The 21,976-nt window shown below is 40.3% G+C and overlaps 1 protein-coding gene across 1 annotated transcript; it reads left to right on the top strand.

Moving 5' to 3' along the window:
- Positions 1-2,192: 2,192 nt before the first annotated feature.
- Positions 2,193-21,381, top strand: Znf367 (zinc finger protein 367). Its single transcript, XM_048331161.1, has 5 exons — positions 2,193-2,927; positions 11,270-11,420; positions 14,856-14,975; positions 17,270-17,408; positions 18,860-21,381. The coding sequence occupies exons 1-5, from the start codon at positions 2,526-2,528 to the stop codon at positions 19,080-19,082; spliced, it is 1,035 nt and encodes a 344-aa protein (XP_048187118.1). The 5' UTR covers positions 2,193-2,525; the 3' UTR covers positions 19,083-21,381.
- The last annotated feature ends 595 nt before the right edge of the window (positions 21,382-21,976 follow it).

Raw genomic sequence — 21,976 nt, 5'->3', positions numbered from 1 at the left:
TGGCTATTCAGAAAATATTCATGATCTGAAGTGCATGACTGCCAGAGGCAAGCAAGTCCTGAGAGGACATGGCCTTAACCACAATCCCAGGACTGCTTCACAGCATGGACAAGTTTTGAAGGTGGGCAGGGGCAGTCAGAAGCCTGTGTGCCCACAGCCCTGTTCTAACTAGCCAGACAGCAGAGCTCCCTACCTAACTCTGCTGCTCCATTTCCCAACTCTACCTTTTCTTCATGTTGTATATTTACCCAGCAGAGATTTTCTATTTGTTCATGTGTGACCAAGTTATTACAGTTTGGAGCCCATGTATGCTATTGCTTTTAAAGTCTGGCATATGGCCTACAGATTTTTGTTTCTCTCATCATTAACAATCTCCTCAAATCCACAGCTACAGACTGTTTCCCTTTCATTAAAGTATACAAACCTTAAATTTCTTTTTCATTCTTTCAAATTGTAAAGTTTTGCGTTTCAATCAGCCTTTAATATTTTCAGAGGGAATGACTAGAGTGACAAAACGATAATAGGCAAACATCTGTAATTATAACTTTAAGCAGTTTTCTTTTCTCTTGTATGTTAATCTGTGTGTGTTTGTGCCCACTAGTGGAACTTGAACTCAAGACCTAGGTGCTGTCCCTGAGCTTTGTCTTTCATGGCTGGCGCCTTTGAATGGAAACTCTCAGATCTCAGCTTCCTGAGTTGTGGCTAGGAACTTTAAACATTTTTGGATGTAAACTTTTACCACTTATTTTTCTGAAGCTAATGAAGCTTTTAGCTATTTGCCTTATACACACTCCCATCCACATGCATCAAAAATTTACATAAAAGTATCACACTATTGCCCATTTTATCCTTTTGTTTATATTAAAATGTATTTTGAAATATATCAGCACATAAGTTTTCCTTTTTAAACAATTGTGGCTAAATTTTGGCAAGCTGTACATGTGTAGGTGAGTATGTAAAATGCTATTATGCAGATTCTGCAGTCATGTAATAGTCCATTTTAACCCTTAAGCACTGGACGTCCATCCACCCATTATCTATGCTTGGTCTATTTGATTCATCGAGTATTTATGGAGCTCCTACTATGAGTCACGCTGGGCTCAGAAACTGCACGGAACACAGACGGAGTCCTTTGCCAACCTGGTAGGGAGGAGCCAGAGGCTGTGTACTGCGCCCCAGTCCCCCCCGCAGTGCACTTCTGAGCCCGGGCTGGCCGCCGGTTCTGTGATTGCGAGGCTCTGGCTCCCCGGATTGCCCCTGGCCGAGGGCCCCGAGTGGAGCCCGAGCTGGCAGGCGAATGCTAGCTGGCAGAGGGCGTCCGGAGGCGCGCGCGTCCGGGGCACTGGAATGGCTCAACAAGCAGACCGCGGGGTGGTCGGCTCCTTTTGGCACCTTTGTGTCCCCGCGCTGAGCGCCGCCCCACCCCAAACCCTAGAGACCACTTCCTTCACTGCCGCCCGCAGTCACAGATGCAGAGTTGTAGCCCAACACAGCGATGGCCGCCAAGGGCCCCAAAAGACTAGTGGAGGGAAGTGGTTAGAGGATGACCCTGGCTAGGTCTAATTCACAGCTGGGGAGACGAACTCCATTAGGAAACTAGGAGCTACCACAGGGACTCGGTGAAGTACGAGAAACAGTTCCACAGAGCCGAGCTCCCGGATCGGAGGGCGGGGTTGGCGGCCCGGCCCCAGCCCTTTAAATTCCGGCGCGCGGGAACCTCTGCCCAACAGCCACAGCGGACTGGGCGGGGCTGAGCGAGGCGCGCGCCACAGCCGACCAACGACCGCCCCTGGCTCCACCCCCTCACAGCTTCTCCAATCAGCAACTTCTTTGCCCCCTTCTCGGCCTCACTCCGGCCACTTAGGATGGGGCGTGGCTCCAGGAGGGTGTACCTGGACAAGCGTAGACTTCTCGCGTTCCCTTATAGTTTCGAACACAGTTGGCTCCCGTGGCAGGGGGAAAAAAAAAAAAAAAGAGGCAGCCAATCGTACGTCCATAAGGACCCGCGCGCAGGCATAGCCCCGCCCCTTTCGGCTAGTAAGACGCCCAGGCCTAGCCATTGGCTCACTTGATCTGTCACTCGCCGCTGTGGCCAGCGGGCTGTGACTTCGACGTGATTGGCTCCGCCCAGGCGCGAAATGTAACGCGGGAAAAGTCGGAGCTGGGACCGCCGTGGCAGGTTGATATTTTCGGGTGCCCGGTGCCGCACGTCCTGTTTTCCAGTCACCACCTGGGCCAGGCCGTCCGCTGCTACCCGCCACTGCAACCTGCCTTAGGGAGTACAAAGAGCTGAGGGCGGGCTCGGCCCCCAGGGCTGGGATCCAACCCTGCCCGCTGGAAGCCGACAGTGTTGCGTCCCTCAACTTCGGTATTCTGCTGCGCAAGATACCGGGAAACGTCCGACTGCCATGAACCGGCAGGCTTGAATCGGTGATTTAGGGCAGCGCGGGCAAGCGAGCTTGGGATAAACTCGGACTCCAGGAGTGCAGCCCGAGGCCGCCGGAGCTGCGGATTGGGACCGGGTAATGATACGGGGCATGGAGGCGCAGATGGGGGACAACCCGCCGCCGCCGGTCATCTTCTGCCACGACTCCCCGAAGCGGGTGCTGGTATCTGTCATCAGGACAACCCCGTTGAAGCCAACGTGCGGCGGCGGAGGGGAGCCGGAGCCACCGCCGCCGCTCATCCCCACCAGCCCCGGCTTCAGTGACTTTATGGTGTACCCGTGGCGCTGGGGCGAGAACGCGCACAACGTGACGCTCAGTCCCGGGGCCGCTGGCGGCGCCGCCTCGGCCTCCCTGCCGGTTGTAGCCGAGCATCCGGGATTGCGGGGCCGGGCCGCGCCCCCTCCCGTTGCCTCGGTCGCCGCCGCCTCGGGAGGTGAGGATGAGGAAGAAGCGAGCAGCCCGGACAGCGGCCACTTGAAGGTGAGCAGCGCGGGTGGATTGGGCGCGGGGCCGCTGGGGCCCGTTAACGGCGCAGCCCGGCAGCCAGCTGCCGCCGCCGCCGCGCTGGGCAGGGCGGGGCCGAGTTTAAAATACGGGGTTGTTCTGGCCGCGGCCAGGGCAGCGGCTGACAGGACGCTGACGTCACTGTCGCGCGCCAAAACCGGCCCCCGCGGCGGGAGGGGGGGGGGTGGGGGTGTCGGGCGGTGATCGCGCGTCAGACTGGCGGCCAGAGTTCCCAGAGGCCTCTGGCTGGCTAGCAGGTGCAGTGGGCGGGAGCGCAATCTCGAGCCCTGGGGAGCCCAAATTTAACCCCTTCTGGCGTCGGCTTGGCCACCTCTGGATCCTCTGGCCAGAGAGTGAAGTCGGAGGACCGGACCTTGAGCCCTTCCTTGGAGTGCAGGAAGGGAGGGGACAGTCTTTCCAGTCGCTGCCGAACGCCCCTTTTTGGCTACAGCTGCCTTGAGGAGACAGCCACAGAGCAAAGAGGGGCGTTGGGGGCAACTTCTATAGCGAAAATGGGATCTGCTGCCCTTCATTGGTACTCACACTGATTGCTAAGTGCGGAAAGCGCGCCGAGAGGTGCTACACTTGTTTCCTAACGTTTTATAGCTCCCAATCCCGGGAGCGGTGTGACCATCAGGTTAAAACGCCTGTGCTTTACAGATCTGGCAGCTCTGTCTTACAGAAACTGATAGGTGAACTTCCCGCGGTCACACAGCAAACTGGGAGTGTTTGTTGGTCGTGGTTTCATGGCTCCTTGCCCCTTGCTGTATCTTTCCGATGACAACGGCTATATCTCGGAGGTCCATTTTCATACTTATAACATCATTCATGGACATATAAAATTACCAGTACAGGCAGAGAAGCATTATGCATATGTCTGTCCCATCACATACCCAATGATTGGGTCTTATATGACTCGTATTTTCCACCTGTAAATCTCCAGGAGGACTGAACCCATTTTGTCTGTCACTATTGGACTTCAATACTTTACATTCTGTAAATGCTCAATAAAGATATTCCATGAGTATTATCTTGATGAGTAAGCGGTGCTAATGTAAGGTTAATCACTAGGTTTCATTTATTAAGTGGCTATGTAAACATTTGTTTATCGTAAGGGCTAACAAGTTACTTAGTGGACTAGTGAGTCTGTATTGGTATATACTGAATAGATTGAAGTAAGTTTGGTCGTTTCACTTAAAGTAACAAGGTTGTTGAAACTTCATGTTGTTTGGGTTGAGGAAATTGATACTTTGTTACTAGTGGCATTGTAATTAAAGAACTATAAAGTTACATGACTGCTTTGACACACTTGAGACCGCACCTCAGTATTGTGAAAGAGCAGTAGGAATCATATTAAGTATTGGATGTTAGTGAAGGAGATAATTGCTGTTCCTGGCTATATAGTTGGCCAGGAATGTGCCATAGATATTTTGGCAATCTGGATAATTTGCATTTTTGCCCTTTAAAATGCATTATATTATACTGTTAAGCAATATGAAGGCATACATGCACAAATACTTATCAGATTTTGTTTGTGATTGTATTCCTTATTTTAACTGAATCTAATTTGAATTGCCCAAGAAGTGTAATGTTAGTTATCATGGATAAGTAAAATCTACAGGTTCATTCTTTGTGGCTGGAAACACTTCACCCAAACCTTTTATAAAAGTTGTTAGCATAGGTTTGAATTTCATTTCTATTGTCCATCTCTTTCAGAGGTAAAATCCAGATGTTATCAAGAACTTGTAGAATGAAAGTCCATTTATGTTTATTCTTCTTTTCACATAGTCTTTCATACTGTAACTTTCATAAATTGATTCATCTTTTTTTTGTGATACTAGGGTTTGAAATTGGCTTAGGCTTGCTAGGAGGTGCTCTTACACCTTTAACCCTGATAAGCTGGTTTTCATTTGTCTTTTTTTCTTAATGAAGCAATCTAAATACAGCTCCAGAAGTTTATTCATTTAGCTTCCTCACCTTAAGAAAGTAAGATCTGGAACATATCCTTATGTTTGCCAGTTTGATTCAGGATTGGCAGACTGGTTTAAGAGGGAGTCCCGGACCCCTTTACTTTGCTTTGCTTCTTTAAAGTACTTGTGGTAATTGTTGACTCATGTGAATCATGCTAAGTGTGCTCACTTCCTGGGAAGATGGATGACTGGTTTGTTATAGGCAGTGCCAATAACATACTCCTGCTACCACTTCAATGTGTTCTTTAGAGGCATATACTGTAAATTGTCAAGACAGCTGTGGTTTGAGAACATTTGTGCACTTACTGTCTTGTTGCTACTGCTCCCAGGGGAGGAGTTAACATCTGTGCCTACAGCCCTGTGTCAACTTTCTCTTGCTTTTTTTGTTTGTTGCTGTCCAACACTGCCACCCTCATCTAGGTGAGCATATACATCTGCCAACTTACTCAGGCCCCTCACTACAAGATTCTGTAGCACTATTGGTGTATAATTATATATTAACATATCTTCTGTTTTGTAGAATTCTGAGGGAGAAGACAACAGGTTTAACATTATTCCAATCCTCCCCATGCCCTCTGTGTCCCTATTCCTCTATTCAGAATGCATTCATAACCTTATGCTTGGGAGGTGGAATCTTTCTCAGATACTATTCACCCTTCACAACCTGCCATTGTCTATCTCAAGTCCCCTTTCTTTATCAAAACATCTAGACTGCATATATGCATAGCCATACAATTAAGTTATAGTAGTTTGTATGTGCTAATTTTTGGTTAACATCATGTTAAACCTGTGTCAGGTGGCATAGTAGTTGCTATTTCTTGCCTGGCATGGAGTAAGCGCTTCATAATGTTAGCAGCAAACTACTGCCCAGTTCTGTTGGGTATTCTGACATTTTGAATTCATTTAATCTTGTTTACGTGATGAGGAAGGAGAGGTAGAAAAGAGTCCTTGAGATTAAGATTTGTAGGTGGCAGGACTGAGAAACCTTCCAGAACCTTTGTTTTTAATCCCTACATCACATTGCTCATAGGTATATCACATATACTGGGTGACTTTAAGGGGGTTATTTAATTTTGTTTAGTAGCAGCTGATGTAGAATACTTATGAAATATTGCTTATAGCTAATCAGTGTCTCAGTTGATTTATACAAGGGTACATACAATGTCATAGATAAATTAGAATTAAGAATTGGGAAGCTGTGAAGATAAATCTAGATGAGAGAAAGAGTTAGGAGGTAGATAGGAGGTTATAGGAAGCTTGGATCTAGATCTATGAGAGAGGAAATAGGATCAATTATAGTTTCTCATCGAGGTACAAACACCTTCCCCTAAGACCTAATTTACTTTACCTTCTAGGTTACGTTTATTCTCTTTATTTGAATATCACTGTATAAAAATGTCAAGTACTTAAGTTTCTTAGTCATCACATGACTAAACATTTTCAAAATTACTAATTGCCTTCTGGAGTTACTAGAATTCTTTTTTTTTTTTTTTTAAGTTACACTTAGTAAAGGAGCTGGAGACTAGTGGCTCACACCACTGAGTAATCCTAGCTACTCAGGAGGTTGGGATCTGAGAATTGCAGTTCAGAGTCAGCTTGGCCAGGAAAGTTCATGAGATTGTTTATCTCCAGTTAACCACCAAAAAGCCAAGTGGTAGAGTGCTAGTTTTGAGGAAAGAAAAAAAAAAAGAAAGAAAGAAAGAAAGAAAAAAGCTCAGGGTTAGCATCTAAGCTCTGATTTCAAGCCCCAGGATAGCACACGGTTTTTAGTAATGAAATCATGCTTCTGGAAATTTCCTACTGGCATATCTTTTTCTTGTAAGCTGTCCACAATCTTGATAAGATTTGTTCCTTAGGCTACAGATGAATTGGTTTATGAGTTATGCTATAATTGTCAAAACTTGCCTAGAAACGTAGTTTTCTTATTATTGTTAGGAACAAAATGAAAATGGTTCTTTTTAAGTAAGTTGTATGGCTTATTTTAATATGTATTGTTAAAAGATACTCCTTCATTTTCTTAGGGCATTAGGTGACTCAGCCAAAAGAGTATATTTAGTGGAAACCTTACCTGTCTGTGGTCAGTATGTTGGATTGTGTTGTATTTTGCAGGACTTACTCCTTTGGAAAACGTGTTTTGCTTGTGGAGAAACAAAGTGTTATATGAGATATAGCAATATGGTTACCTTTGTGTCTTCCTCTCTATTAGACATGCTTTGTTCTCATATATATGCATGTATTTTGTATATTATATATTTTTTCTTATATACATATTACATATATAATTTGTGTGCATGTGCATGTGCCTGTACCTGTGCTGGGAGCTGCCACTAAGGTTTTTTACTCAAGGTTAGTGGTGCTGTATCACTTGATCCACACAGCACTACTTTAGGCTTTTTGGTGATTAATTGGAGCTAAGAGTCTCAAAGACTTTCCCCAGCTGGCATTGAACCTCAATCCTCAGATCTCAGCCTTCTTAGTAGCTAGGATTACAGGTATGAGCCACTGGCACCTGGCTTATTAAATATTCAACAGGAAATCAGTTATTCTGAATTGCACAGAGTCAATAACATATTTTTAAGAATATTAGAAAAGCCAGGCGCAGTTGTTAGCTCATGCCTATAATCCTAACTACTCAGGAGGCTAAGATTGCAGGATTCTGGTTTGAAGCCAGCCTGGGCAGGAAAGTCTATGAGAATTCAAAAAAAATATATTTATATATATGCATATATAATTTAGATGCTGTATAGAGTGGTTAATATTTCATAAGTGAGCTAATGAATATTACATTTCTTAGTCCACGAGATTCTCATCTCCAATTAAGCACCAAAAAAAGAAGCTGAAAGTAGAGCTGTGGCTCAAGTAGTAGAGCACTACCTTTGAGTGAAAAAGCCCAGGGACAGCACCCAGGCCCTGAGTTCAAGCCCCAGGAACCGCCCCCCCCCCCATACACACACAAGAAAAGGATCCTTTCATGGCAGAGTATTTGTATGATCAAATTTTTGTTTGTTTGGTGATATTGGAGATTGAACTCTGTCTTATGCTTAATAAGGAGAACTCTACCTCCTGAGCTACACTGCCAGTCCTTTTTTAAAAAAATTAATTTACTTCATTGTTATTATAGAGGTGATATACAGAGGGATAATAATTACATGAGTCAGGTAATGAGTACATTTCCTCTCATACAGTGTCATTGGTTTCTTCATTCTCTCCCAGCCCCTCCCTCCTGTCTTCACCCATAAGATGTATAGTTAATTCACTTTCATCATTGTCCAGTGAGCACCATGCTGCACTTTTTCACCCTTTCTCCCTGAGGTCTCTTGTTTCCATATCTTGGAGGTTGTTTCAATATGTATATTATTTTATGTAAAAATGAAGAGAGAGGCACTTAGGCACTGTACCATACTGTTTTTCTAAGAGTATACTCTTTTGGTCTTACTGTGGGTGAGTATCTAGAATTCTGTGTAATTTGTCATATCCCTGTACTGCCAGTCATTTTGCTTTAGAAATCCTCCATCTCAGCCTCTTGAATAGTTGAGATCAGCAGGAATACCATACTACCACACGTGGTTCCTCACTCAAGGTTTTTGTTGTTGTTTTTTGGTTGGTAGTTTTTTAGTTTTGTTGGGCTTGGGGTTTGAACTCAGGGCGTAGGCTCTGCCCTTGAGCCTTTGTGCTCAGGCTAGCAGTATACCATTTGAACAACAGTGCCACTTCTGGCTTTTTCTAAGTAGTTTATTGGTGATGAGTCTCATGGACTTTGCTGCCTAGGTTGGCTTTGAACTGTGATCCTCTAATCTCAGCCTCCTGAGTAGCTAGGATTCCAGGCATGAGCCATTGGCACCCAGCTCTCACTGAAGTTTTTAATTAGCCATATTTTGTGTTCTGTTTCTTTCTTAGAAGAGAACCACTTGTTTTTTTAAAAAGGAATTTTTTTGTAAAATTTTGTTTTCTTTTAGTTTTTGTGATAGCTGTCTGGAGCCTTATGTTCTTGTTAGGCTTTTTCTACTCGTGGCAGACTCTCTGCCACTTGAGCCACATCTTCACTTCTGTGTTTTTGCTAGTTAATTGGAGATTAGAGTCTTTTGGATTTGTATACCCTAGCTGGCTTCAAACTGACGTTCTCAGATCTCATTGTCCTGAATACCTAGGATTATAGGTGTGAGCCACTGCCACCTAGCCACATATATATATTTTAGGACCTTAAACATATAATCAGATTACAAAGTTTCTGTTGAAATCAACTGTGAATCTCGCTGAGAACCTTTTAAAAATGATGAGTCCCTACCCTTTCACTGCTTTCAAGATTCTTAGTCTTGACAATTTGATTATAATGTGTTTGGATCTCTTGTGTTTACTTTTCAGGTTCATTGAAGTTCATGGATATTTAGACGTATGTTGTTTTATCAAATTTGGAACGTTTTCAACCATTACTTCTTCAAAATATTCTGTCTGCCCTTTTCTCTCTTGCCTTTGGGATTCCACTTATTTATGTGTTAGCATGCTAGATGAAGTCCTACAAACTATTTTCTTTTTTCCTCATTCTTCTTTTTGTTCTTCAAGCTAGATTATTTCAATTGACCTATCTTTAAGCTTGCATGTTCTTCTGAATGAATATGTTTCATTTCAGTTATTGTAATTTTCAGCTTCAGAATATCTGGTTCCTTTTGATAAATTCTGCCTCAATATTAGTATTCTGTATACTGAGACATTATTCCTCTTTCTAATCCCCCCCATTCCATTCTTTGTCTACCTTCATTGGGAATACTTGGGACAGTTGATTTAAATTTTTTCCCCTGGTAAGTCCAGTTTGCCTCCTTATTCTCAGTCTGCTTCAATTAATTTCTCCTGTGAATGTACAGTTTTCTTAGCATGCTCTATAATATTTTGGTGAAAACTAGGTATTTTGAGTATTATGTGTATTATAATTCTGGAAATCTGAATCTTTCTCCTCAGATTGCTTTTATTGTTTATTGTGAATTGTCATTTTTTAGTGACTTCTAAACTGTTAAGTCTGTATTTTTTGTTGTATTTATTCTCAGGGTACTAAACCAGGGCCTTGAACGTGCCAGGCAAGTACTTTACCATAATGAAATTAATTGAAGAAGACTGAGAAGAAGCAGACACACTGGACTTACCAGGAAAAAATAAAATAAATCAACTGTCCCAAGTATTCCCAATGAAGCTAGAAAAAGAATAGGGATGTCTTTAGTTTGTGGCCATCTAGGATTTTTTGGGGGGCGGGGGGGGGGGGGCAGTGGGGACTGTAGGGCTTCATCTGAGGGCCTAGGTGCTCTTCCTGAGCTTTCCTGCTCAAGGCTAGCATTCTACCACTTTGAGCCACAGACCCACTTCAGGTTTTCTGGTGGTTAATTGGAGATGAGAGACTCATAGACTTTCCTGCCTGGGCTGGCTTCAAACTGTAATCCTTAGATCTCAGTCTCCTGAGTAGCTAGGATTATAGGTATGAGCCATCAGCACTCTGCCTGCCCATTTAGGATTGTGAGAGATTTCCTTGAATGCCAGGAACTGTTCTCATACCTTCTAACCAAATGAAAAAGGAGAGATTTTTCCAAGTCTTTGAAGAATGGCTTTTGTTGTTGTTTCATGATGGTAGTGGCAGAAGCTGAACTCTGTACTCTACCATTGGGCTGTAAACTTAGGGCATATTTTTAATGCATAGCCATACTAAATAAACTTACTTTATCCTTCATTTTTGCTGTACTGAGCATAAAGATCAGCCGGAAGCAAAATTTTAGAGTCTTTGTAGATTTTTCTGAGCATCCTATCTGGCCTGGAAATGAGCATGTGTAGATATCTAAATATTTGAGCATTTATCAGTGCTTTCATTTTCCAAGGAAATTTGCTCCCAGCTCTTCCTCCCAAACTTTTCTTGTGTCTTTTTGCCTCAGCTTTAATTGCCCATCTGGTTATTTGCCTTACAAGGATTTTGAGCAGTGTCTTCTGAAGAATCAATTTTATGTTCTGGGAGAGGTGTAACTTAGGCAAACACTTATTTGAAATTAAAATCTGTTCTGTTTCCTTTGGAAGATGGGACTAGATTCCTACAATGGGAATGTAGGCTTTGTTATGAAGACACATACTGGGGAAGGGAAAGAGAATTGATAAGTAAAAACTCTGTAAAGTTTTCTTCTTAATCAGTATTTGCTGAGTTGCCACAGGGCTAATTTGGATAGTTTTTCCTAAAATTTTCATTGATTTATTAAGGGGTGGACTATTAGAACTACTTGCCCCACTGTTTTTGTTATTGTCACTCAAAAGACTTATCTTTTATAATATATTGTTTTTGTGAGTAAAATTTATATTAAGGTTTATAAAAATTTTTAACAGGATGGAATCCGGCGTGGTAGACCCAGAGCAGATACAGTTCGGGATTTAATCAATGAAGGAGAACACTCATCCAGCAGGATCCGTTGTAACATCTGTAATAGGGTATTTCCAAGGGAGAAATCACTCCAGGCTCACAAAAGGACTCATACAGGTAAGTAGAAAAAATTTAGTACCCTTAGGTTTTCTTACATTATTCACTATTGTTTTTGAAGTTAAGCACTGTGTAGTCAGTTGTTTTTTGTTGGTTGTGGAGCATGTTATTGGGCTTTTTTTTTTAACATTTATTCCATGAGCCCTCTTAAAATTATTGTAATTAAATTACATGTCTCAGTCATATTATTGTAAAATAGGTTCTACCCTCTGCCTACTTGAATTTTACTTGATATCCTCTTAAAATGACTTAATTGTTGGGGGTTTTTTGTTGTTGTTTTTTGCCAGGCCTGGGGCTGGAACTCAGGGCCTGAGCACTGTCCCTGGCTTCTTTTTGCTCAAGGCTAGAACTCTACCACTTGAACCGCTGTTGAACCACAGTGCCACTTCTGGCCGTTTTCTATATACGTGGTGCTGAGGTATTGAACCCAGGGCTTCATGTATATGAGGCGAGCACTTTACTGAAAGGCCATATTCCCAGCCCATGATGACTTAATTGTTAAAATTCATTTGTAGGCCAAATATGAAAATAGCAATCACTAACTTTTTAACACTTTATTTTTGAATTCGCATGCATTGTAGTATGAGATTTTGTTTTGCGATATTTCCAGACAGTACACTTGGAGCAAATTTCACCTCCTCTGCCATATTCCAGTTCATATGGCTTTTGGTAGATTTCATTATGCTGGGGATGGATGGATAGATAGGTAGGTAGGTAGGTAGGTAGGTAGGTATAGATAGATAGATAGATAGATAGATAGATAGACAGACAACAATAGCATGGATATTGCTGTGTAGGTTTCTTACATATTGAGTTACTGTCTTTTGGATATATTCCCAAGAGTGGCTTAGAGTTTTAATTTTTTTGAGGAACCTCCATGCTGATTTTCATAGTTGTTGTACTAATTTACATTCTATCCAACAGTGTATAAAACTCTTCCCCAATCCTTGCCAGCATTTATTTTTGTCTTTTTGATAATTGCCCTTTTGATGGGATGAGATGGAATCTTCTAGTTTCAATTTGTATATTCTTTATGGCTAACAATGTTGAACACTTCTGTATTTATTAGCTATTTGTGTTTCTTTTTATGAGAAAAGTGTTCAATTCATTTGCCCTTAATTACTTTGTTCTTTCACTGTGTAGCTTTCCTAGCTCTTTTTTTTTTTTTTTTTTTTGGCCAGTCCTGGGGACTGGACTCGGCCTGAGCACTGTCCCTGGCTTCTTCTTGCTCAAGGCTAGCACTCTGCCACTTGAGCCACAGCGCCCCTTCTGGCCATTTTCTGTATATGTGGTGCTGGGGAATCGAACCCAGGGCCTCATGTATATGAGGCAGGCACTCTTGCCACTAGGCCATATCCCCAGCCCTTTCCTAGCTCTTTTTATGAAATAGCTGGTAAAGTTTTTTTTTTTTCTCTGTATTGTCTCTTGGTTCTGGTAATTGTTTATTTTGACATGTAGAAACTTTAATTTGGTGTAGTCTCATCTGTCAATTCTTGGTCTTGTTCACTGAGCAGATGGAGATAAGTCTATATGTTTCAAAGTAATTATTAATTGTTACTAGTATATTTAGAGTACTCAATGTGCCATTAGAATATTTGACCTAACCATTAAAATTATGTTGAATTGTGATTTTTCAGAATTAAATGTATTTCAAATAGCTATCCGACGATTATCATCATGTTTATTTGTATATAGAAATTATTTCATTTAACATTGATCCCAAACTTAATTTATAGAGGATCGCTTTTCTCTTCCTAAAAAGTTGGCCTCAGGGGAAGGAACCTTATAGTTCCCTATTCTTGTATGTATGTATGTATGTATGTATGTATGTATGTATGTATGTATGGGGCTTGAACTCAGGGCCTGGGCACCATCCCTGGGCTATTTTGCTCAAGGCTAGAGCACTCTACCACTTTGAGCACAGTACCAATTCCAGTTTTTGGTAGTTTATTAGAGATAGGAGTCTCATGAACTTTTCCTGACTGGGCTGGCTTCAAATCATGATCTCCGATCTCACCCTCCTGAGTAGCTAGGATTATAGGCATGAGCTACCATCGCCCGTCTTCCCCTAGTAATTTATACATGAAACTTAAGTGTCAAAACATGCATTACCACTGACTTACAATGTATCAGGCCCTTAATTTGAGATCTACACCTCCCTGGTGTATGTGTAACTCTTGGCACTTGAAATGTAGAAGTCTAAAGATCTTCAGTATGTGTGACATATACTTCATATGAAAAAGGGTAAATAAGACCAATATTAATAGTAATTATTATGTATTGAAATCACACAAATGAATCTGCCCTTTTCCTCAGAGTTTTTCTAATGAGATTTATTTCAGTACTAGTCTAGAACTTGGGCTTTTACCTCACAATCCACCCCTTTACTCCCCCTTTTTTTTAGTTCAGGGATTTGAACTAATAATTTAGAAGCCTTGTGCTTGGTAAACCATTACTCTGCTCTTGAGCTATGCCCTTAGCCCTGGTTTTTGAGATAAGATCTCACTATTTTACCCTGGGTTGACCTTGAACCCTTGATAATTCTGTTTCTGCCTCTCCAGTAGCTAGGTTTACAGGCATGGGCCATCACACACAACTTACTGTCTTTCTTTGGGTGTTTTCAGAGGTATACCTTTCTAGTTAAATCCCTAAAAAGAGGTAAAGTTTAAATTTTGAATCATTACAAACAAAGCTGACTAGCTATATCAGATACCATTACTTAAACTATTATGCTAGATTACCATGACTAACTTTAGATTCTATTATTAAAACTGCTACTTCATGAAGTAATTTAATTTTGATGACTTTGATATTAAAAAAATATAATTAGTTCACTCCTAAATCAAAACAAAAGAAAACAAAAAACAAGATCAGTAAGAATATCCTCCTGGCTAGAATGGCTAGGAGATACAGGTAAATTCTGTCCCCTCCCAGTAGCTAAGATTACATATGACATTTAAAAGTTAGCATGTAATTTTTAGTTGTCCAAGGAAAGGAATAGTGTTGGGAGTGATCTGGGAGGTAGATGGTATGACAAAAAGCTCCATGCCCACTACTATGGAAATGCTATGTAAGGAAGAGTCTAGAGGCCAGCTAGCTGTCCCGTCAGGGTGGGTGATATTGGAGGCCATCCTAGAGGAAATTGCCCAAGGAAAACAAGAGTGGGAGACATTGTAAAGAATCAGCAAGAGTGCAGGATTTAAATTGTGGGGAATAAAAAGTATAGCAAGATAAAAATGAAAACTCCAAGGACTTAAGACTAGGTTCTCAATAGCCCATGGCCTAAAGAGAATAATGTGTTCTCTAGAAGAGACCTGCTTGTTATCACCCACGTGATGTCCTGTACTTTCCCATTTGTCCCTTGTGTGTGCAGTGATGTATTTTATTGGGCAGTCTCTTATTGTCTCAGGTATAAAATAACATCTGTCTTTTTAGGTGAGAGACCCTATCTGTGTGACTATCCAGACTGTGGAAAAGCCTTTGTTCAAAGTGGACAGCTCAAGACTCATCAGCGTCTTCATACTGGAGAGAAGCCTTTTGTTTGTTCAGAAAATGGTATGGTACTTAAAGTTCAGTTTCTAGAAAAATAGTAGTGAGTTCATAGGTAAAATGTGTTTTACTTGAATTTTTTTCAAGGAGCAGAATTTTTGTTAAAATTTTGTAAAACATCATATAAGCCTTCCACCCCTACCCTCAAGTGTTGAGGATGGAGCCTAGGGCATATATGCATGCTAGACAGGCATCCTACTACTCTGCTCTACCCTGGCCCACATTTTCTTCCTTGCTAATTATGATCTATGCTTAATTTCTTGGAAATGCCTTGATTCCTAAATGAATTATTCTTTTTAAATGAAAGCCTTAAAAGAAAATTCAAAATGCTATATTTAGTTTTAGGGAGGAGAAAAAAAATCTCTGAAAGTAAATACAGCCTTCAGAGTCGTCTTTTACATTGGGTTCAAAGTTTTCAACTTTGGGTGGAGAGTTACTTGGGTTTGAACTCTTAAGTCTGGTGCTTACTTGGCAGATGCCTCACCACTTGAGACATGAACCAGCTTAATTTGTTTTTCAGGTAGAGTCTTATTTCCTACTCCCCTCCCGGACCACAATCCTCTAACTCACACCTACTTACTGCATGGCTAGGATTATAGTGTGAGCCACCACCCCTTGTTTATTTGCTGGTATGGGAGTCTTGTTAACTTTTCATTCAGGCTAACCTAGAACTACTATCCTCAATTTCTGCCTCCTGAGTAGCTGGAATTAGAGGTAGAAGCTCTTGTGTCTGGTTAAACTTTTCAACTACTAAACTGAAATAAGCATATTAACTAATCTTTTATCACAACTTATAAATATTTTTCTACATTTTTATTTATAAAATTCAGTATAATTCTGTTACTTTGTAGTTTTTTATTGTTATAAATATTACAATGTCCACAAACTTATCTTTTTTACATTTAATTTTATATTTAGAAAACTTATACTCTTTGTCTTTTTGTGTCCGGCTTATTTAACATGATGTCTTTGAGTTTTCTGCAAATATATAACTTTAGTCTTTTTTGTGTATATACGCCATTATGTATATACCTTATTTTCTTTATCCATTCATCTACTGACTAGCATTTAGACTGGCTCCTTCCTTATCTTGGCTATTATGAACAATACCACAGGAAATGGGTGTACAGGTGTCTTCCTTTGCATGCTGCCTAGGTTAAGAATGCTATAGTCCTATTTTTAGATTTTGAGGAACCTGAATACTTTTTTTGTTGTTGTTGATTGCGGGGCTTGAACTCTGGGCTTGGGTGCTGTTCCTGAGCTAGCTCAAGGCTAGCACTTTATCACTTGAGACGCAGTGCCACTTCCAGTTTTTCTGGTGGTTAATTGGAGATAAGTTTCATGGACTTTTCCTGCCTGGGCTGGTTTTGAACAGCAATTCTCAGATCTCAGCCTCCTGAGTAGGTAGGACAACAGACGTGAGCCACTGGCGCCTGGCTAGTACTGTTTTTCATAGGTGCTGCACTAATTTACATTCCTATTAATAAGTGTTCCTCCACATCCTCACCGAGATTTTTTTATTTTAATAATTACTGCTCTGATGGGTGAGATGAGATCTTATTGTACTTTTGAATTTCCCTGATAGCTAAAGATAATGAACTTTTTTTTATGTTTTGTACTTTTGAAAACTATTCATTCAGATCATTTGTCCATTGTTTGGTTTGGTTACTTTTTATGATTTTTTTAGTTCCTTATTCTGGGTATTAATCTTTATTAATGAATAGGTAGCAAAGCTTTCTCCCACTGTAAGTTGTCTCTTCAGTCTGTTCTTTCCTGTATTGTGCAAAAGCTCTACCAACTTCCTCATTTGACTTAATTTGCTTAAGTGAATATTAGCTACTGAATATGTAACATGCTTTTAATTATGCTCATTACCAACAAAGCTGAGAGAACGTTTTCATACTTTTTTCATCTTTTGATGAAAGACTCCAAGAACAGGAGGTTCTGGTATGTTTATCATTTGTATTTGCTGGTGATGATCAAGTTGTGTTAGAACAATTTTCTTGTCCCTTTTATTAACATTGATAAGACCATGTAGAGGCTTGTTTCAGTATAGAATGCTGAATCCCTCCCTTACCTTGTTTTTTTTTTGGTCTTTTATAGTTTTGTAATTTTTTTTCCGGAACCGGGGACCGAACCCGGGACCTCGCGCTCGCCAGGCAGGCTCTCTTCCGCTGAGCCAGATCCCCGGCCCCCTGAATCTCTCCCTGAATTTGCTTTTCTTAGATATTAACAAGACAGAACATTTTTATTACACCTGTCCGGCTGGATTCTAATAACTTTCCTTCCATGTTCTAAAGGCTGCCTGAGCAGATTCACCCACGCAAACCGCCACTGTCCCAAGCACCCTTATGCCAGGCTGAAGAGAGAAGAGCCCACGGACACACTGAGCAAACACCAAGCGGTGGACAACAAGGCTGCTGCTGAGTGGCTGGCAAAGTAAGCCCTTTCCCTGTGTTCTCCTTAGGAGATTCCTGTCTGCCTTGCAGTTGTGGTTGAGACTGAGGATTCTCTCATTCAAATAAGTTGCTTTCATGCAAATTTTGTAAAATAACCTCGAAAAGTATTTTTTTCCTCTGAATTTTTGAGTAGCATTAGATTCTATGTGTATGTGGTATAGTATGATCATTAGTTTGAGTACCTTAAACACAAGTTTTCCTAATAAGCTTTTTCAAAGGCTTCTCTGACTGCTCATTGAAAAATGCACAATACTTCATGAATTTGCATGCCATATTGCTGTGAGGGGGTCAGTATAAACTTTTTTCTCTTAAAGATTAAGAACTTACATGTCGTGGACTAGCCAACAGCACCTTGCTGTGCTTCTTCACAGCTTCACAGGCTGTTTCTACATTTAGGATCAAGTTCAGGATCCTGTACTTGCTTCGAAGGGGCTCTACCTCCCTATATTGGAAAAAGGATTTCACTTCCTGCCTGAGCATGCACCTGGACTGAGATCTTCCTGTCTTTTGCTTCCCACCCTAGTTCCATGACAGACACACCCTACCACACTCAGCTTCCTGCATTGAGATGTAGTTTCTCAGACTTTTCTACCAGGCTGGTCTAGAACCACAATCAGGATCTCACCGACTACATAGCTAGTATGACAGTCATGAGCCACCACTGCTGGGCTTTTCTTAGAATTTTATATAAATGTAGTACAGCCTGTTTGGCCTCTTTCATTCAACATCATTATTTTTAAGATGCATCCATGTTGAGTGTATCAAGAGTTCATTCCTTTTATTGCTGAATAGTAATCAATTATGTAGATGCTTTTCAATTTTTGATAGACATTGGGTTGTTTTAAGTTATAACAAATAAAGCAAGTACTAACATTTATATGTAAGACTGTATGGACATTTTTATATGTAATGGTATTGTGTTTTCTATTTCTCAACTATATTGTGGGTTTAATATGATACATAGCTCATTTCTCCCTTCCTTCCTCCCACCCTCTCTTCCTCCCTCCCTTCCTCCCTCTCTCCTTCCCCTCAACTCCCCTCCCATCCAGTTTCTTTTCCTTTAGTTCATTTCTTTTGCAGTGCTAGAGATTGAACTCAATGTTAGGCAAGCACTGTAATACTGAGGTACATCCCCAGCCCCAGTACAATAACAGTTTAATGGTTAAAAACAGACCATTAGCGTTGAGTATGAAATTTGAAACTGCTGGGTTTTAGTTATAGAACCCTGAACAGAAGTTTTTATTTCTTCAAGGTGAGTTTTACCCTCTATAAATGGGAATATTTATGATACATGTGAAATCACTACAACTGTATAAGCTGAAACACAGAAAAGCTATACTGTATTAAGGAACTACTTTTTGAAAAAAAGAAAAGTCAGTATTTGGGAATTAGACGTGTTCCAAATAATTAATGTGTCCACCTTTCACACAGATATTGGGAAATGAGGGAGCAGCGTGCTCCCACCTTAAAAGCCAAGCTGGTTCAGAAGGCAGATCAGGAGCAGCAGGACCCTCTGGAATACCTTCAGTCTGATGAGGAGGAAGACGAGAAGAGCGGTGCCCAGCGCCGGCTACAAGAGCAGCGGGAACGCCTGCACGGGGCCCTGGCCCTCATCGAGCTCGCCAATCTGACGGGTGCTCCGCTCCGCCAGTAGGCTGCACACAGACTGCACTGTACAAAAGTACTGCCCAGCGTACTTACAAAGTAGATCTTTGGGCATAAGCTAAGCACCTTATTTGCTTGTCATAGGCTGCTATTCTGTAGAAATTTATGAAGAATGTCATTGCTCCAGAATATGGGGTGAGAGAGAAATGCACTTTTTTTCTATGGAAATGGATTTGATGTAAAGTTTAAAATATTTTGTAAATATGGACTGCATAGTACAGGGTAGAAAACTACATATTGTGGGAAGCTAGATTTTGCAAGTTTAATACATTCAGTGGAAGCAGTTCTCACAGGAGGCACTTTCTGAATAAGACATTTGTGTAGAAAGAAAAGGAATGGTACAGATAGCCAAAGAAGGTTGAAGTAGATTATTTGTAAGATTTTTTTTAACAATGTTTATTTGTATGTTTAATAATACTGTATGCAGGCAGGAAATTATAAGATGGATGTATGAGATCAATGTTTTAAAGTTGCAAAATAGCATGCCCAATAACCTGGAGAATGGGAAGATGCTCTAAGTCATGGACTTGTCAGCCAGTAGATAGTTGAGGGTTTTGGTAAGCTGCACCACAATTCAGAGTTTTCAAAAGTGGAGTAAAATCAGTCTTACTCTATCTTTCTGGGGCTTTATAATTCACTATAATGTTTAAGTTTAAAAAGCACTTGTCACCCTTCGCATGTTAACTTGGGAATTTTTGCACATTTCACACTTCTCATTTGCTGAAATTGAATGATTAATCTTGCAAAGTCTAGGTAACATGGTAATTGGTGTACATATCTATACCAATTACATCTTTTGTGGGCCCTGTAATGAGATGTGGCACTTGTGTTTGTATTAATAAAAGGGATTTCTACAGGGTTGTTGTGTAGTGAAATGTTGTAGATCTTTTATTAGTAAACACTAAATTTTATTTGTACTGCTTGTTTAGAGTTTTTAGCAGATGGAAGCCTCCATATTTATATTTTCAGTGCATAAAGCCACCTTTTTGCTTTACTTCAGAATAATATGCCAAACTATTTTGTGTTCACTAAATTTAGCTGTCAGTTAAACACAGCAGAAAAATATTAGCTACTTAACTATGTAGGCATCTGGAATAGTTTGAACTGCAAATGTGTTGACTTGTGGTGGTTTTAAATCTTGTTTTCCAAATAAATGAAATTATTGAGCACCATTTTATGTACTGAAACATGTTTTAAAGAAAGAAAATCTGAGCAGTCCACCTCCCAATGTAGGCATAAAACTGTTACTTCAGCTTTAGTTGTAAGCTGAATTAAATTACATGCATAGCATGGTAAGTTAGAGATTGCTTAGAGTAAAACACAGAGTAGTAGAAGGAAGGATGGATTCTTCAGAGCCTGTTTTACTTTGAGTTTAGGTGGTATGCTACAAGTGTAGTTCACACATTATCTAGAATGTAGGCTTCTTTATCCAAAAATCCCAATGTATTGCAGTATACAAATAGTTTAAAATGAATAGCCATGGGGAAAGAGGTATGTAATTGTCTTGAAAGAAGCAAAAGTATGAAACTGAATATAAGAATTGCAAATAATGTGTATGATGAGGACATACTTTAAAAATGTAATTCCTCTGTACAGTAAATTACAAATATTTAGGGATTTTTTCTAAGAAGAAAATTTATATTGGTAATAAATAGTCTAAGAATTTTGTTTGTAATCTGGTATATAGAATTTTAACTTGGAGCACTTAAAATGTGGTGAGAGAGAGCATAGCATCTGAATTTTCTCGGTTTAGTTTCAACATTTACTTAAGAATTTTTTCTCTTGAGTAAACCTGAGTATATGAACTGAAAAGCAACACTCATCAGTCTTGGGAAGTTTAAAATTTGATAAATTTACTTAAGGAAGAAAGGGCAATACAAAGTTTGAAAATGCAGGTATTTGCCAGATGATAAATTTTAAGACCTTCCAAAAGGAAGGGTTTTTGTTTGTTTCCAGTCGGCTTTTGTCAACCACACTAGTTATTTCAGAGACACTTTTAAAATTTGTATAACTAGAACAATTAAAGAGATGATAACTGTTCACTATGGATACATTTTTAAAGGTTCATTTTTGATATAAGTTATATATTTGGACAAAATATATTGGCATCTAAAATTTGAGGTGAGTTCAGACTGCTTTTTGTTTTAAAAATGTGGTTTACATTCAAATTTTGGAAGTGTTTTTTGCTTTATTATGGCAAAGTTATATAGTTTAGCAGTTAGCAGCATATGACTAAATATGCTGTAATTTTAAAAGATGCTTTGAATAAAAATTTATTTTAATTTAAAGCTTAAAGTATATGGTCATTCTTGAAGTTTTTGTAATTTATTTTCCTATAAAAATATAGTAACCATATTATCTAAAATATTTAAAAGACTGGCCTGTGACCCTTGCTTGTAATCCTAGCTTCTCAGGTTAGATTGGGAAGATTATGGTTGCAGGCCAATCTGGGCAAAAAGCTTATGAGATCCTATCATACCATTAAAAAGCTGACAGAATAGTGCATACTGTCCACCTAGCTATTGGAGAAACTTAAATAAGAGGCTCACAATCCGGGCCAGCTTGGCAAAAAGTGAGACCCTATTCAAAAAATAGTAAAAGCAAAAAGGGCTGGGAGTGTGGTTCAAGTGGCAGAGTGGGCTGGGATGTAGCTCAGTGGCAAAGTGCTTGCTAAGCAAGTGCAATGCCCTGAGTTTGATCCCCAGTATCAAAAAAGAAAAGAAAAAAATACAGTTAAAAAAAAAAAAAAGTGGCAGAGTGCTTTTCTAACAAGAATGAGGTCCTGAGCCTCAGTCCTCCCTCCAAAAAGGTAACAAGAAACATGACCTACTACATTCTAACATCAGCATTATTTTAGTACATCTTATTATCATCTCATTTCTG

The sequence above is a fragment of the Perognathus longimembris genome, chromosome 1 (genome assembly GCF_023159225.1).
Source record: "Perognathus longimembris pacificus isolate PPM17 chromosome 1, ASM2315922v1, whole genome shotgun sequence".
NCBI classification, from domain to species: Eukaryota; Metazoa; Chordata; class Mammalia; order Rodentia; family Heteromyidae; genus Perognathus; species Perognathus longimembris.
Note: the sequence above shows the minus strand (reverse complement) of the source record. Positions and strands in the feature narration are given on the sequence as shown.

Excerpts from the sequence above, each read along its gene's own strand:
- Znf367 (XM_048331161.1), top strand. The coding sequence starts at position 2,526 with ATGATACGGGGCATGGAGGCGCAGATGGGGGACAACCCGCCGCCGCCG. Across the intron at positions 14,976-17,269 it reads TTTTGTTTGTTCAGAAAATG|GCTGCCTGAGCAGATTCACC; the intron begins GTATGGTACTTA and ends CATGTTCTAAAG. Across the intron at positions 17,409-18,859 it reads GCTGCTGAGTGGCTGGCAAA|ATATTGGGAAATGAGGGAGC; the intron begins GTAAGCCCTTTC and ends CCTTTCACACAG.